The sequence below is a fragment of the Gallus gallus genome, chromosome 1 (genome assembly GCF_016699485.2).
Source record: "Gallus gallus isolate bGalGal1 chromosome 1, bGalGal1.mat.broiler.GRCg7b, whole genome shotgun sequence".
NCBI lineage: Eukaryota > Metazoa > Chordata > Aves > Galliformes > Phasianidae > Gallus > Gallus gallus.
The window spans coordinates 110,961,141-110,976,488 of record NC_052532.1 but is presented as its reverse complement, the minus strand read 5'-3'; the positions used below and the strand labels follow the sequence as shown (position 1 = coordinate 110,976,488).

The 15,348-nt window shown below is 36.8% G+C and overlaps 1 protein-coding gene across 16 annotated transcripts in view; it reads left to right on the top strand.

Annotated features, from left to right (window-relative positions):
• KDM6A (lysine demethylase 6A) overlaps nucleotides 1-15,348 on the top strand; it is a 150,715-nt gene that overhangs the window by 83,940 nt on the left and 51,427 nt on the right. For 8 of the 16 annotated variants that reach the window (XM_015300702.4, XM_040671084.2, XM_040671043.2 and 5 more), the window contains exons 7-10: nucleotides 6,669-6,723; nucleotides 8,981-9,015; nucleotides 11,161-11,226; nucleotides 12,503-12,596. In XM_015300702.4, coding sequence (XP_015156188.1) covers nucleotides 6,669-6,723; nucleotides 8,981-9,015; nucleotides 11,161-11,226; nucleotides 12,503-12,596 — 250 coding nt within the window. The remainder of the gene's footprint in view (nucleotides 1-6,668; nucleotides 6,724-8,980; nucleotides 9,016-11,160; nucleotides 11,227-12,502; nucleotides 12,597-15,348) is intronic. The other 8 variants (XM_015300708.4, XM_040671113.2, XM_015300678.4 and 5 more) reach the window with 1 other exon arrangement.

Below are 15,348 nucleotides of genomic sequence, written 5' to 3'. Positions count from 1 at the left end.
ACATGCCTCTGCAACACGTTCCCAGAAGCATTTGTTTAAGCTCTGCAAGTTATAGAGAAGGTGATCTGATCACTGTGTCTGCAAAAGAGACACCATATGACCTGATATGTGACTAGTCTGTTGGGATGCAGAAAATATAGCCTTCCCATCCATAAGATGCTTTGCCTTCTGGCAGCCCTCGTGGCCCTTATCTAGCTGAACCTGGAGATTGGTAAAGCACAGAGGTGGATCTAGGTATGTTGTGTGGGACTTGCAGGAAAGAGAAGCTGAGGAAGAAAGAAAAATTACAGTTTTAATATTATTTAGTTTAATAGTTGGGTTACATTTGAAACCACAGCTATGAGGAACCAGTCTTCCATCTGGTGCTCATTCTGTTCTGCTGTGTTGAAGTGTCATAGTGTGCTTTTGGTGAGGGATGATGATGACAAGCCTTAAAGCCTTTTGACTGTAAAATTCAGTTAACTTCATTCGCTGACATACTACTTCAGAGAGAAAGAAAACTTACTTTTTCATTTGTATTAGAATGATAACATCAAGGACGTGATGAGTGGGAGAGAGGTTTTATGTGGTTTTGGTTTTATGAGGTTTTTTGTTTTGTTTGCTTTTATGTGGTTTTTTGAGGGTTGTTGTCTTGTAATGGCTGGTCAGTAGGGACTCTGAACACGAGCAGGTTATTTTGACAAATGAACCTATATTGTGTTTTCGAAATTACGTTTGCTTGCTTTTCAAGTATTGCAGGTACATTGTGTGCTCAGTGACAAAACCCTTAGAGTAATGAGAAATTAATTTTTCATGTTCTGAAATATCTGCGTTTTAATAGAAACGCTGATCCTGTCTTACCGCTCTTTAGAAATTTTACCTCTATTTATAGACAAAGGAGCTATCTTAGTAGTTTGCTGCAGGCTGGTTCTTTTATCTTGCCTAAAAGCCAGCAATTGAAATACAATTCTAGTTTTTTAAATTATTTTCCTAATTATTCTCAATTATTAGTAACGTTAAGACACTGTGCTTACATTGGGGTAAGGAAAAGGCTTCTAAAGAAATAGAATTTATTGGGAAAATATGCATGAATGCATGAATATGCAAGAAACATTAAAAAAAATACTGATTCAGATGAACAGCTCTAAGTACGTATTTATAGTTGCACCTATATACCATCTCTTGCTCAATTGGTTTTATTCATCTATATCTTTATGAATTATTTTTTAGATATTGGAGGTACTTTATGTAAACATGACTGTTACAGTCATTGTTATGACTTTTTCTCAATAAAAGATGAAAGAGTATTTATAAAATCGACAATTTGTTTTAAAGGCTTCAAGTGGTGTTTTACAGCCTTCATATTTTTAACACCTGCTTAGATTAGTATTTTTTTAAACATGCTACACTGAATCCTTACGTGTTCACCTCACTTAATAAAGAAAAAAAGCTTAATAGTCAAAATACATGTATTTATGGAAAGGATTCATTTCCTATGTACGATTTTATCTGTAATTGTAGTAGAAACTAATCAGGGGCATTTATGACTAAGACATCAAACAGACAAAAGGCTTTGGCTATTATAAGGTGGATATCTAGATGTTCAAATGCTTTACTGAAAAAGCATTTTGTGGAAAGCAAGGTGAAATTAGGCAAAAGATTTTCCTGGGAGACCTCATTGTGGCTTTGCCATAATGAAGGTATACTTGAAGGTATCTCATGAGCAGGAGATAGACTAACTTTTTACACTAATAGTGATAGGACAAGGAGAAATGGATTTAAACTAAAAGAGGGGAGATTTAGGTTAGGGGTTAGGCAGAAATTCTTTACCCAAAGGGTGGTGAGGCACTGGCTCAGCTGCCCAGAGAAGCTGTGGTGCCCCATCCCTGGAGGCGCTCAAGGCCAGGTTGGATGGGGCCCTGGGCAGCCTGAGCTGGTGGGGGGCAGCCCTGCCCACAGCAGGGGTGGGTGGGCTTTGAGCTCCCTTCTAAGCCAAAGCATTAATTCTATGATTCTGTGGTTCTGTGATTTTATTTTATTATATTAAGTGGATGAAAACAGCAGCTGGGAATTATATTATTCTCTAAGGCTTTGGAGTTTGTGTATGCGTATGGTGGAGAGGAAGTTTTTAACACAGCATGTCACTAATCCAGCTGCAGTTGAGTAACCATTGCAACTTACTTTGATGGTACATCACAGTGTATTGCCCACAGCGTGCTTTGTTTTATTCTCTCTTTCTTAGGTTTGTTTGAATTTTTTAGTCATTTTACAGTTCTCCTATAACAGAACTGTAGAAATGTTACGATTACAAAGAGGAAGAAATGCTGAACTGTAATTATTATGCTATAAGACATCTTTTGTCATTGGGGGTGGGGGGAATGGTACAAACCATGAGAAAAGAAATAGTTGACTTGACGTTAAGCACTGAAACTAATGGATGTTGTCTCTGGTACACTTGCATGGTCTGTGCACCTTGTCTTTGTGACTGCAGTCATTCATGTTTCCAGGATTATCAGCTTTACCTGTAACCGAAAGGTTAGCTGGAGAGCAGATCCCTAGCAGAGATGGCCATGTGCTTTCACGCCAGCTGGTGTGCCTGGACAGCCTGTAGGCAGCTGCAGGCTGAGGGTGCTGGCGATACAGCAGTGAGGGCAAGATGCCAGGCAGCCCCCTGCCCTGCTGGCGGCCCCTGGGCTCTAAGGCCTGGATGTCTGAATGCGGGTGGTGTGCACGTGATAAAACACACAGCCAAAGTGCATGAAAAATGTAGTGAGCGGTGTGCTGTGTACCATACTGGTCAGTAAATTCCAGTACAGTCTTCTTTGTTAGTGAAAATACAGCTTCGGTAATCGTTCTGTTTGAAGAGCTTCTTCTGAAGGTGTTGCTGCTACTTGGTTTGCATATGTCTCTCACCTTCATTCCTTCTGTCCTCAAGCAGTTCCTTTCTGCCCTGTCTGTGTAACAGTTTTTGTCAGTGTCTGAATGTTAGACAGAAGTCCCAGTGTGCTTGTGCTCTATAAACCTTCGTTGCCCAAGACGAGGTCCTCCTGAACTCTCCAGCCCGGCGCAGACAAGCAGCGAGCCGAGGCAGCAGCGCATGTAGCGCGTCCTCTCCTGACCCTCTCCCCAGGCTCCAGCCAGGCCTGGCAAATGGAGGCCTGGCACGCTGCCACGGCTGATTATGCAAGGCTTTCCGCGGCCTACTTAGCTGAACAAAGGCTGCTCTGAGGGACCTAGGCATCGCACCTAGGTCACATAGGCAGAAAAAGCCATCTCTTGACAGAGTTATACTGAGTCATGATGGAGCTTTCCCTCGTGGTAAGTCTGTGAGAACTGTCAGGTTTCAAGTGATGGCTTGCCTTGCTTACTAAATCAGGTGCAGAGCTGAGGGTTGCTCAGCTAGTTAATGCCCTTCTAGAGAGCTGGAGGATTTGGAGTCGCTGCTCTGAAGTCTCTGACTCATTACAAACAAAACAAAACAAAAAATTAAAAATCATACTCTAGGAGGAAAATGCATTGGTTGTTTATTGATGAAACAACAAAAGTGTGGGGACTTGTCTCTCTTGCCTCTGAAATTGTGGAGGATGAGTGTGCTAGGAGAAATATGTTTAATTCTAGTAGTGAAAACATATTAAGTTACTTAAATCCTTGCCAGATTATTTTCCTACTAGACCTTTCATCAGTTAAGTTTACATGCAATCCACTATACCTCTGATCCTTGAAGAGGTTACCTTCGCAATTGTTTCTACAATCAGACACATCAAGGACTCCAGAGGAGACAGAATAGGCTGTAGATAATTGTGCAATTACAGATGACTCCAAATCAAGGTATACTGTGACTTCTGCTGCAGCCCTTGAGGAGAGACTGTTACTTTTTAACATTCAGAACACTGCCTTCTAGGTAAATCCTCTTACTCTGCATTTGAATTTCTATAGACTGCTGTCTGCCTTGAGGTATTGTATGTCGTCTCTGAACTGCAGCGGCCTCTCCTGCATAATAACTATTTCACACAGCAGTAGCCAGCTTCAGTGCTGCAATATTTGAGAGAGGTGCAGATGTTTGCTAGCTGCTTCTGTTTGTTGCAGAGATGGAAGTTGGAAATTATTACTATTTTTAATTTTTTTGGTGCTGGCAATTGGAATTAGTGGACCTGCTTTTCGCTGATGAGCTTTATGTGTTAGAGTGCATGCTTTTTTTGAATGTTTTTGGATACTTACCAGGGGGTTATGGATTATTTATCCAGCAAGAGGTGTAGGTTTGCTTGTTTATGTGCATTTCAAAGCTTTTTGGTTTGAGAGGTTCTGTGTTTCTGTGTATTGCTTTGCTGTAATTGTTTAGGGAAGATTGTTTATTCTTCTGTAGTTACATGCTTTTCTTATTTTTTTTTGTGGCACAGTAAACAGTGCTAGCAGAAATTTTCTACATGGAGAAAAATTTTCACGATATGGATTTTGAAATTTGAATTGTAGTGTGGTGGAAGTAAGAAGTTAATTTTTTAGGAGGCATTGGTGAGCATAATCCTGCTTTTTACTGTGCAGTATATTTAAATATTAAAATGGTTAGATTTTCGTGTATGGTGCCTTGCTTTCTGCCGGTGAGTCTCACCGCAATAGCCCTCCTGCAAAGCTACTGCAGAACAACTGTCAATCGATTCTTTTTGGATCTGCTGATTTTTTATAATAGCATCGCTAGGTGAGAACAAATCTGTTCCTTTCTGCTTTATCTTTTCATATTAATTGTTAACGACAGTACAAGCTTACACATCTGTGCAAAATGGGTGTTGAATCATTTAGATCGGTGTACTCAGTGTACAGGCCAAAATATATAGATCTATGTTGTTAGGTTATTTTTCTGGTTAGGAAAGCTGCAATATAATGTAGAGCATTTTATTTTTATTTAGTCTTTTTTTTTTTTTTTGAGTTGCCTGCTTAGTAGAATCACTATGGTAACAGACTAAAGGATGTCCCTGAGGCACACAAGCAGCATTGCAATGTAAGTGATGGGAGGTTTTAAGTTCTCTCTTACTGCTCAACACTAGGAAAAAAAAATAAACAATAAGCAAGACAGAGAAATAAGCTAGTATTTAATATTTCTAAGCTATTAAATTTATGCTAAGGTTAAAAAGCTATTTTGCAAGTAATGTATATAATTGTTTTCTGTACTCTTGGGAATGATGTTGCTAAAATTTTAATTAAAATTTGTAAATTTGGGTTATTCAGCTTGAGCTTGTTTCATTTTCTAAAAGCTGCTATATATTACAAATGATGTTGATGTAAATCAGTGAGGAGATTATGCCACTGTATGCCTCAGTTAATGAGGAACTTCTTTCTTACACTGTGCTATGGATGATATGTTTTTCTAATATTTTTTTTCTGTTAAAAATATTTATTTAGAAGGTTGGTGGTCTGGTAAACTCTTGTAAATCTTTGAGGTGTGTGTTACATAGGCATAACATACATGGTCGTATTGTGAGCATAAGGAAAGTTGTGTAGTGTCTAGATGCTTTGAGTATGACAGTACGGAAAACAAGTTGCATATACATCCATTATCAGTGTATTTTTCTTTCTTCCCAGCTACACTGACAAGCTCCTGATGCCTCCTTGTTTGGCATCCTGAACACTGGGAGCTAAACAGTCAATTCCATGCTAACTGGATAAAATATACTGAAATGTCAGTAACATTTTGTGCATTAGAAGCCATCCTATATCGTATTTTACAGATAACTGTATCATCTGTAGTATTTTACATGCTGTCTCCTAGGTTCTTGTCTTCTAGGCCTTAATTCGTAGTGAATGAATTTATTCATCCAAATTCCGTGCTGCATGCAGGAATTTTCTGTGAAGTTTTTGGAAAAGGGCATTGGCACTTGAGTTTGTATGGCTGGTGTATCCATTTTAACACACTTGGTTATAACTGTAAATAGTGGTCACTGAGTCAACGTGACACTTGTTAGATGATTGGTCACATCCAGGCCTTCTTGTAGATGAACTTTACTGCTCTGCTTGTATTCTTCTTTATGGAAGATTGAAATGCTTATCTCAGAATTTTAGATCATGAAGATGTTTTAAAACGTATTTGTCATATATTGAAGAAAAATGATGAAAAATAAAGTGTTTAATTGCCATTGTCTTAACACCTGGAGGGGAGATAGGGTAAGAACTAATGAAGTTGTGAACTCATTTTTTAACGTAAAGGTACTCATTGTAAGTGTTTTTTGATACGTTCTTAAAAAAGAAGAAACAAAAGCACACCAAAAGCAACAAACCTTTAAATCACTTATTTACTTGTTTCCAGGCAAAGTATTTTGGGTTTCTAGATAGACAAATTTACAGTTTGAATGTTGTTCTCCATGAGGCTATGAGCTAGTAGTCTAACTGCCTTCTTAGGAAAACTTGTTCTTCCAATTCTGACCACTGATAGAATCATTCTTCCAGATGCTGTCTGTCTTAATCATTTTGTGGAGATGCCTCTTGCAAACGTGCATTACTAGAAGCATTGCTATATGTTTACAAAGATTTTACTTTCCTCTAGTAAACACTCTTGAACAGAAATTGAAGATTACTTTCTCTAAGGCAAATGGTAAAATATAGTATTTATTCTTAAGTAGGAAATTGATTTTTTTTCTTTGTAATTTGCCAAAGTAGGAGTCTTACATTGTTTGAAAATCAATTCATCCTTGTTTTTTCAGCATTTTCAGTTAGCTTTGATTGACTGCAACCCCTGCACTTTGTCTAACGCTGAAAGTAAGTAACTTTTTAAGTATTTCCATTTATTTTGTTGCAGATTTTTTTTCTTACAGCTGTATCTGTTTTTTATGAAAAGAGTCAAAATAGAAAGATTGAGAAAGTACTGAGAGGGAGAGACTACAAAACCTGCTGTTTTAATTGAGACAGATATTCCAATGGAATTGCGGATTGCTTTAGTAAATTAAATAAGTGAAAACAGAGACTTACTGTATTAACTGCTCTGAATGCTTGAGTTCTAGAGGCAACTGCTATTTGAGTGTTTGCTTATTTATTTATAAACATAGTGCCTGTGCCACAGCACACATTTAATAGCCATTGTATCCAGGTTCAATAAATTTTGAAAATGTCTTTTTTTCAGCCATCACCTCAATGTTATTCAAAAGTTCAGTGTCAGCTTTACTGTTGAAATAAAAAATAGAAAAAAAAAAGGAGAAAAAAATGTATTAGGTGCCATTATATATTAGTCAGTACTTTAACACTTTCATCGCTTAGCATGATTTGATCTGTCATACACATTATATTCTGTAGGCTGTTACAGATTGTGCTACGTATATTTGTTTGTAATGAGTGAAACTGTATGCAAGAATAAATGTATATTCCTGCATTGCGTGGAGTCTGTCAGAGTTTACAAGGCAGATGGCAGTGCAGAAAGTTGTTTCTTCTTGAGCCTTCATGGTGTACTTGGTATGGAGCTTAAGTTGCCTCCTTAGACTGGCTTCAGAAGCATTAGGTAAAGTATTCAGAAGCATTTTTCTGTTTAATTCCAAGATGGATTGAATTGTAAATATTCTGTCAACAAGTGTAGATAAAGAGGTTGTGTTTACATGGGTGAAATTGCTGGTTGCTTCAGTATCAAGGACCCAGCTGTGCTACAGAGTCCTTTGCGAAGTTATGTCACTTATCAGGAGCAGGCACAGTAATGTTCTAAAATTATTTGCAGAATTCTTACTAGGTCAATAGATTTTGATTGTTTTCTACCAGCCATATCATTGCTTATTGTATTTCATGTTCTTTCCTATTATTTCTCACTGACTTTATCAGTTTTCTCCGCAGCTCTGAATTTTTGTAAGGCTCTCCTCACACTCCCCCCACCTTCACCTGTGCCCTGAGATATATGTAGAGGTACAGCCCCATGTAAGGGCTACTTTTCCCTGTAGTGTTGTGTCCAGTGTATAGCAAACAAAGGGGGAAGGAGTGAAGAGGAATGAAAGATACTTTGTCAAGTTCTCCAGTACTGCTTAGTGGAGGGACAGCTGTGCGTCCTCATCTGAGATGGCAGATACTTTGGCATAAATGCATGAGTTTGCCTTAATCCAGCCCCTTCTATTTCTAAAGTAGGCTGTGTGAGTAACAGCGTTGCAATGCCAGTCTTCTTAGCAGAAGTGATTGAGTACTAAGGACATCTTCCTTTTATTTAGGCACTTGCTAATGCAACACCTTTAATTTCTTTCTTCTGTATGACATGGCTTGCTTTTGTAGCTTCACACTGAAAGAAGTTTGCTATCAAGGAGGAAAAAAAAAAAAGAAAAGGTTTTTTAGAGAGCTCTCCAAAGCAAAAGCAGGGGGTTCTCTTTCATCAGTGCAGAAGGAAGTTAGATGATGTGGTGAACATAATGGGTGTGTTATGTGCCCTTTAGAAAGGAACACAAAAAAGTTTATTAAAATTTTAGATGATGCATTTCATTATGATCTGTTTTTGGAAATGCAGTAGCGTACCTTCTTTTATAGTGAAGGACAAAGCAATACACAGACGGATCTTTTCCCTTCCTTCATGACTCAGAGAGAAACCCTGGACATCTGAATTACCTATAACCTGTTACAGCATAGCATTGAGAAAATAGTTCTGTGTGACTGAAAGAGGTTGAGCTTGGCTTAAACAGAGATAGTTTCTTATTTATTTCTAATTTCCTTACGTACAGAAGCTAGTACTTGTCATAGTGCATCTCTGCTTAGGTATTATATTACTAACTATACTGAAATGTTAATGAACTGTGCATTTCAGAATGCCGATAAAATCCATGGTCTGCTTTTCTGCCTTTTGTTTTCAGTCTTGGTGCTTTTCTAGAAAACACATTTTCTGACAGTTCTGTTTTATGAAATGCAAAATATCAATACAAACGTACTTCCTGTGTTTTTAAAATGTAGTTAGTCTTTGCTTCGCCTTGATATATTTCAAACACGTTTATCTCCGACTTGAGAAAAACATATTGTTAATGTCATTATGTCTAATAATTTTGATTTTTCACTCTTACAGTTCAGTTTCACATCGCCCACTTATATGAAATCCAGGTAAGCTTTGGGCTCCATTTTATAAAATGTGATTAAGTTTCTAACTGCATGATATGATCAGCCTGTGGCATTCAGCTGATTATAGATGCTTTTGTGAATCGGAGTTAGGCTCAAGTCCTAATATTATGCATGAGCACTGTCATGCTGAAATGGGGTGGCTGTTTTAGTAAACATATGTTCACTAGTCTCCCAGTTAGTGTGCAAAAAACTGCAACATAACTTTGGCTAACAAATGGATTTTTTAATACATACATGTAAATGTGAAAAATGCATAGTTTCTCAATTCATACATATTCATATTGTTTCTCACATTCACACACACGAAGTTGTCCAGGTGCATGTATATATTCTATATAAATGTAAATAGTATCCAGTCTCTCAATTCATGCATATCCATTATTGTTCCTCACGCTCACACCCAAAAAGATGTCCAGGTGCTTTTTAAGTATATTTAACATGAAATTTTCAAATTTAACTAGACATATGTGACAGAACCTTGGGAGATCTGAGGACAGTGGGAGATAATGCTGTGTTATTATTCTTTGTCACATCCTACCACGGAGTTTTTTAGACGAATCTTTTGGGAAATTACAGAACACTCACTGAGCTCCCAGGATATAAATAAATTAAAACCAAGCAGCTATGGAAACAGCTATTGTATATTTGTAATTTGACTGACTGGTCATATGATTATAGATTGTATACTCTCTTGACATGTTTATAGGTATAACATGACTGAGGAAGAGATGTGACATGAAAACAAAACCTGTTGTAAATAAAACAAATGACAGACAAATTCTACATTTTCAGTCAATTGAAAAGTAGTTTGATAAAGTAAGTGCTGTCTTTTGATGGCACAGTGAAAACTGACATTAAGTAGGTAATTATTTATAAATAGAAGTTAAAAACTTGATGAACAAAATATTTTCTTTTGACTGCTTTTGGTGCAGTAGAACTTTTGAATTTATGTAACCGTACGACAATCAGAAATCCCCTATCCCAAACCACCATTAAGAAACTTCCTGGATTTCTGTAACTCTGACCCATCAGAGAGGTTTTTTGTTTCATTTTGAGCACTGGAGCACATCTAACAAGTTCTTGTAACAAAACATCCCATACATTGTTGGTTCTTTTGATCTGCTGAAATAAAGGAGAAAGTCACCATGCCAGGTGCCTTATATAATGCTGTGGCCTGTATCACAAATGCTTTCTAACTGCAGTTGCAGGCAACAGGAACTTTTAATACAAGTCAGAGACAAAACGCACATACTGCTTTTAGACTCAGTTTGCCTCACAGTTCTCTTTAATGGGTATCTTCTTTTCTGGAATTTGAGAAACTTTGAACCACAAGGGATCTTGACTTGATTTGAGTATTACCTCTGACGCAGCAAAGAGACACTTTAGGAGGGGGGCTGGGTGTTCTATTTCTTCTGAAGGACACAGAGCTACAGTTTTGTGAGCCCCTTCATACATATGAAAATGAGTTCATCTCTAATAATGAATCAGAAAGTTCATTCGTTCTGAGCAAGAGAATAATCCAGTGCTGATAAGAGGTAGTGGTGTTTTTTCTTGGTTTTAATGCTAGCTTCTACTATTTGATCTGTGGCCATCTGAGTCCTTCCAAGCTAGTTAGGTTATGAGCTGAAGTTCCTAAAGAAAGATGGTGCTTTTTCCCAACCCACATTTCTTAAGATTGTTTGTAATACAGCCAAGCTCAAGGGCATGTATTTGAATTGAATACCTAAATAAAAACAAATGTAAACATTATGACAGTTTTCTGTAATACTTTAAGACATATATGTAGGCAGATTTATAAAGGGTAAATAATACAACAAATAACAAAAGCAAATATTATTCTAGGTCTAGAAAACATACCGTATTCTAATAGATCTTTCTGAATCATTCCAAGCATGCAAACATCTTTTTCAAAGTGGAGATGTTAGTCACTAGTGTTTATCTGTTTAACATCCAGATTGCTGTCCCTGCTGTCACACTGTATGGGGAACTTCTGTTCATTTGCCTATCTTTCATAGTCATTAACTACAAATTTTGTTCCCAATGCTAAATTTAAAGTTCTTTCCTGATTGTTTTGATTTTGCTAGCCATGGATATTTTATTTATTTATATTATTTGTTTTCTTGCCAGTTGTCTACATTTCATGAACACCAATTAAAAACCTTTTCTACCAACTTCCCTTTGTTCCATTTGAAAGTATGTAATTGCCACTTTAATTTTTCTTCCTGACTAGATTAAGGTTTTAAAATCAACAAAATTGTCTTTTGTGATTGTGGGATCTCAAGAACCTAATAACATTTAGCTTCTAATAAGTACTTAGGTTGTTTACAATCTCCTTCTCGGTTGTCCCTTTTAAAACACCACTAGTCAGTACTGTGTTCTCTGTGCATATAACAAATGTAACTAAGTCATGACAATTTGCATTTAGGTGGCCCTGTTTACTTTAATAGGTTCTTCATCTGTCTTCCAGAATGATGTCTAATGTTGAGTTACCTGAAAGCATACTTTTTTTCTTGAAAAAAGTGTGTAGAATTTTGAGAAACTGACAAAAAAAAAACCCAACAACCCAACAAAAAACAACCCCAAAAAACAGCAGACCTCAGCCTTTATACTTTATATAGTTATGTGGGAGAGGAGAAGCAGAAGAATTAAGCATTTAAAATAAGTTCACAGTTAAACAATTATTGCTAGGGTAACACGAGGAGAAACAAATGAAGACACAATTACAAACAAACAAACAAACAAAAAAATCAAGAATGCTTAACCTTTAATGTGCACAAAACAAAAGCTCTTATTGTTCCAAAAGTCAGAAGAGACCACGATTCTATCTTGGAAATGTGTTTTCTGTTTCAAGGTCTATATAGGAGTTAAGAATTGAATGTTTCCATGCTTTAATCACATTTAAACTACATGGCAAATAATAAGATAGTATATCTTGATTCTTGAGGCATAATCTGGGGGTTTGTTTTAATTCTACATTCTCTAACCAGACTCTTACCACTACAGCAAATAGGCCATTCTAATATAACAAAAAAAGGAGAGAGGCAAAAGCATACCAGCTGCCAGTTTCTGATGATCTTCTTTTCTGTTATGAATTTCCTGGGAGTCATTTGAGTAGGGTTTTTTCAGATGTCAACTCACAATCAAGCATTCCTATTAAAAGAAACATGTTCATTTTAGTATAAGAAGTATAATGCATGCATGAGGAGCTGACCAAATTTAATAATTTACAAATTTTCCTTGACTATTTTAAGTATTCAATTTGTATTAAATACTATATTTTATTAAAGTTATTCTCTTACCATATATATATATATCACTTACAAAAGCTTTCATATGCACTGTATGCAAAAAAAAAAGTTCTAGCTTTTTTTGTCAATGTGTTTGTGTGCTGTCAGTGCTGTGAAATCGTTGGTATTGGTGATCTATTGTGAGGTTTATGATTAATCAATTTACTTTTTTCCTTTTGCAGAGAAAGTATCACTCTGCAAAGGAAGCTTATGAACAACTTTTGCAGATCGAAAACCTTCCTGCACAAGTAAAAGCAACTGTCTTACAGCAGTTAGGTATGTAAAATCAACTTTTATTTTTCTGTGTGTTTCTTTTTTTCCATCTTTGCCTTCAACACAGTGTTTTTTTAAGGCTCCAATTTCTAAGTGAATCTGAAATACTGAGGATCATATTTGAGATTTTAACTCAAAATAGAATGCAGAACAGTAGATAATTAAACAAATAAGAGAGAAGGGAAATACTGTAACTAAACTTATAAAATTAAAAAGCTCTTAGACTTACTGCGGTAGTTGCATTATAGGTTTGGGGCAGTGAGAGAGTGATCTTTCAGAGCAAGAGTACGGTAGTTAGAATTCTCTATTCTTTGAATTCTGAATTCTGCCCCTGAGAACATCCTTTCAGTAACAATACTACGTGCAGTAAACCAAAATACTTTCTTCTGTTGCAGAATAGAATAACCCTGCAAGTGAACAATTTACCTTTTCTTTCTTAATTATAAGTGCTTAATGAAAACATACTCCTGTAACTAAAAGTTTATTGCTCTATAAAAGAAACCACATAAAATGGAAAAAGTGTTACCGTTTAAAATTTGTCATCTCCCACATTTACAGAAAGCTGATAAATCATTTGTAGTCAAAATCTTCTAAGGAGTGGGTAGAATAAATTGCATTTTTCCTATATGCCTCATGAAAGTATTTCCAGAATATCTTGCTAAAGTTATTGAAACGATGCAAATTCTTCATTCACTTTCTCCATGTTCTTCATCTAATTTATTATTCTAAATATTAATTTAGCCTGCTTGTGCCCATCTTTTTCTTTTTGTTTTTCCTTCACACAGCGGTCATTTAATTCAAATGGGTAACTGGCAGTAAGTTACAGCCACAAGACTTTCTCTTCTGTAATGCAGGTTGTGTATGCGTTTGGGGCAGGCTGATTTGTTTAGCTTTTAGTTTTCCTGTGTGAAACCACAAATGACACTGCGGGAATCTAGGTGCTGTCAGTTGGAAATGTTCCTTACATTTCAGTATCCCCTTTGGTTTTAGTTTGTTTGTTTTTTAATTTAGTACTACCTAACTTAGTATAAATTGTAAGCAGTATCATCCATATCGGCTACACAAAGGATCAACAGAAGACCAAAATAGGTGACCAGTGCTTTTTCAAGTCTTTTTGATACATGCTACTATGTTTGAAGCAAAGGCGTGGTCATCTTTACCACAGGTTGCTGTGCCAGCAATAGGAGCAGTGTCTGAGAATTGTCTGCTGTCTGGCAACTGAATTAGCTTCCCCTGTTTAATCAGCGTAGGTCACCTAATTGTGATAGTTGGGACAGCTTGTATGTAGAGAAGGAGACTGTGCCCTTAACTAGAATGTTCACTGAATAATACCATTTCTTTTGCTCCTCACTATTAGCAGTGCTATTAATCAGAGTATGGTGTTTATGACAGATTTAGTATCTAGCAACTGATAATAAAACACCTTGGGAAGCATTGTCTGGGTGGTACAGTGCTGCTTAGAAAAAATAATATGAGGGCTACTCCAAAAATAATGCCTCCTGTTTTATGATGTTGGCACATGACATCAGAGGCAGATGTTGATGGTATGGCAGTAGAGGTTGAAGCTTCCCGCCAATACCCCATTACATGTTGTTGCCATGTGACAGATGGCAGCAGAGGGGCACTCTGACACAATGGCATCTGACATGGAAGTGCGTATGAAGCAAAGGGTGTCATTGAATTCCTTCCTGTGGAAAAAATTGCATCTGTTGACATTCATTGACACTTGCTGAACATTGATGGTGGCCAACAGTGGATGTGAGCACAGTGAGGCAGTGGGTGGTGTGTTTCAGCAGTGGTGGCAGTGACAGTGGGTCACCTTTGCTGATGCAGCTTTTTATGAGCGTGGCATGCAGCACTTGTTCGTCACTGACAAAAATGCATAGCTAATGGTGGTGACTGTGTTGAAAAGAAGTGTTTTGTAGCTAAGAATTTGCTCTATCAAATAGTGTTATTGTACTCTTTGTATTTGATGTTGTTTCCGTGGAAATCAGGCATTATTTCCAGAGCAATCGACATAGAAAATACCTGCCATCTGCCAGAATGCTATTAGCAAAAAACAATCAAAATGTATTTCTAGGTCAGAGTCTTTTTTTTTTTTTTTTTCTTTCTTTCACTCCCAACAGAAAAATTATTTTGGTATGAAAATACCTTTTGTTTATTTTTCTTAGCTAATTAATGTTTACTGAGCAAGAGTTGGAATTTAGGCAAGTTCAGATATTGTGAAAGAGAATTACTAAAAACTTTGCTCTCATTGCTGTTTTCCAAAACAGATCATTGTGGAAGAGAATCTTGTGATTCTCTGAGAAATATGTATGTGTTTGAGCTGATGTGTGCTAATTAGTTCCGATAGATGTAACAGGAAAATCTGTGCAGTTGAATAAGAACAGTTTGTTTCATGTTTTTTACTGCATTTAATTTGCTTTCCAGACAATAATTCTTTTCACCACTTTGCCTAAAATTGCATTAAGTAAGGGCCACTATACCGGATGAGACTGAAGATCAAATCTGTCCCAGTATTCTTTCTCTAATTTTAATGAACAGTTGCATAAAGAAGAGAGTAGAACAGTGTTAACATCTGCCCAGGGCTTCCTAAAGCACTCTCTCAAAGACTTTTGTTTGGGACATTCCTAGATGATGTGTCTGTAATTGGATGAGACATCATGAGATCCTGAGATGGGGAACAGGCTCAAAAACTGAGTCTTCAGAGACTGAGATGATGTTTATCAGAGAAACAGCAGTTGCCACAAATACA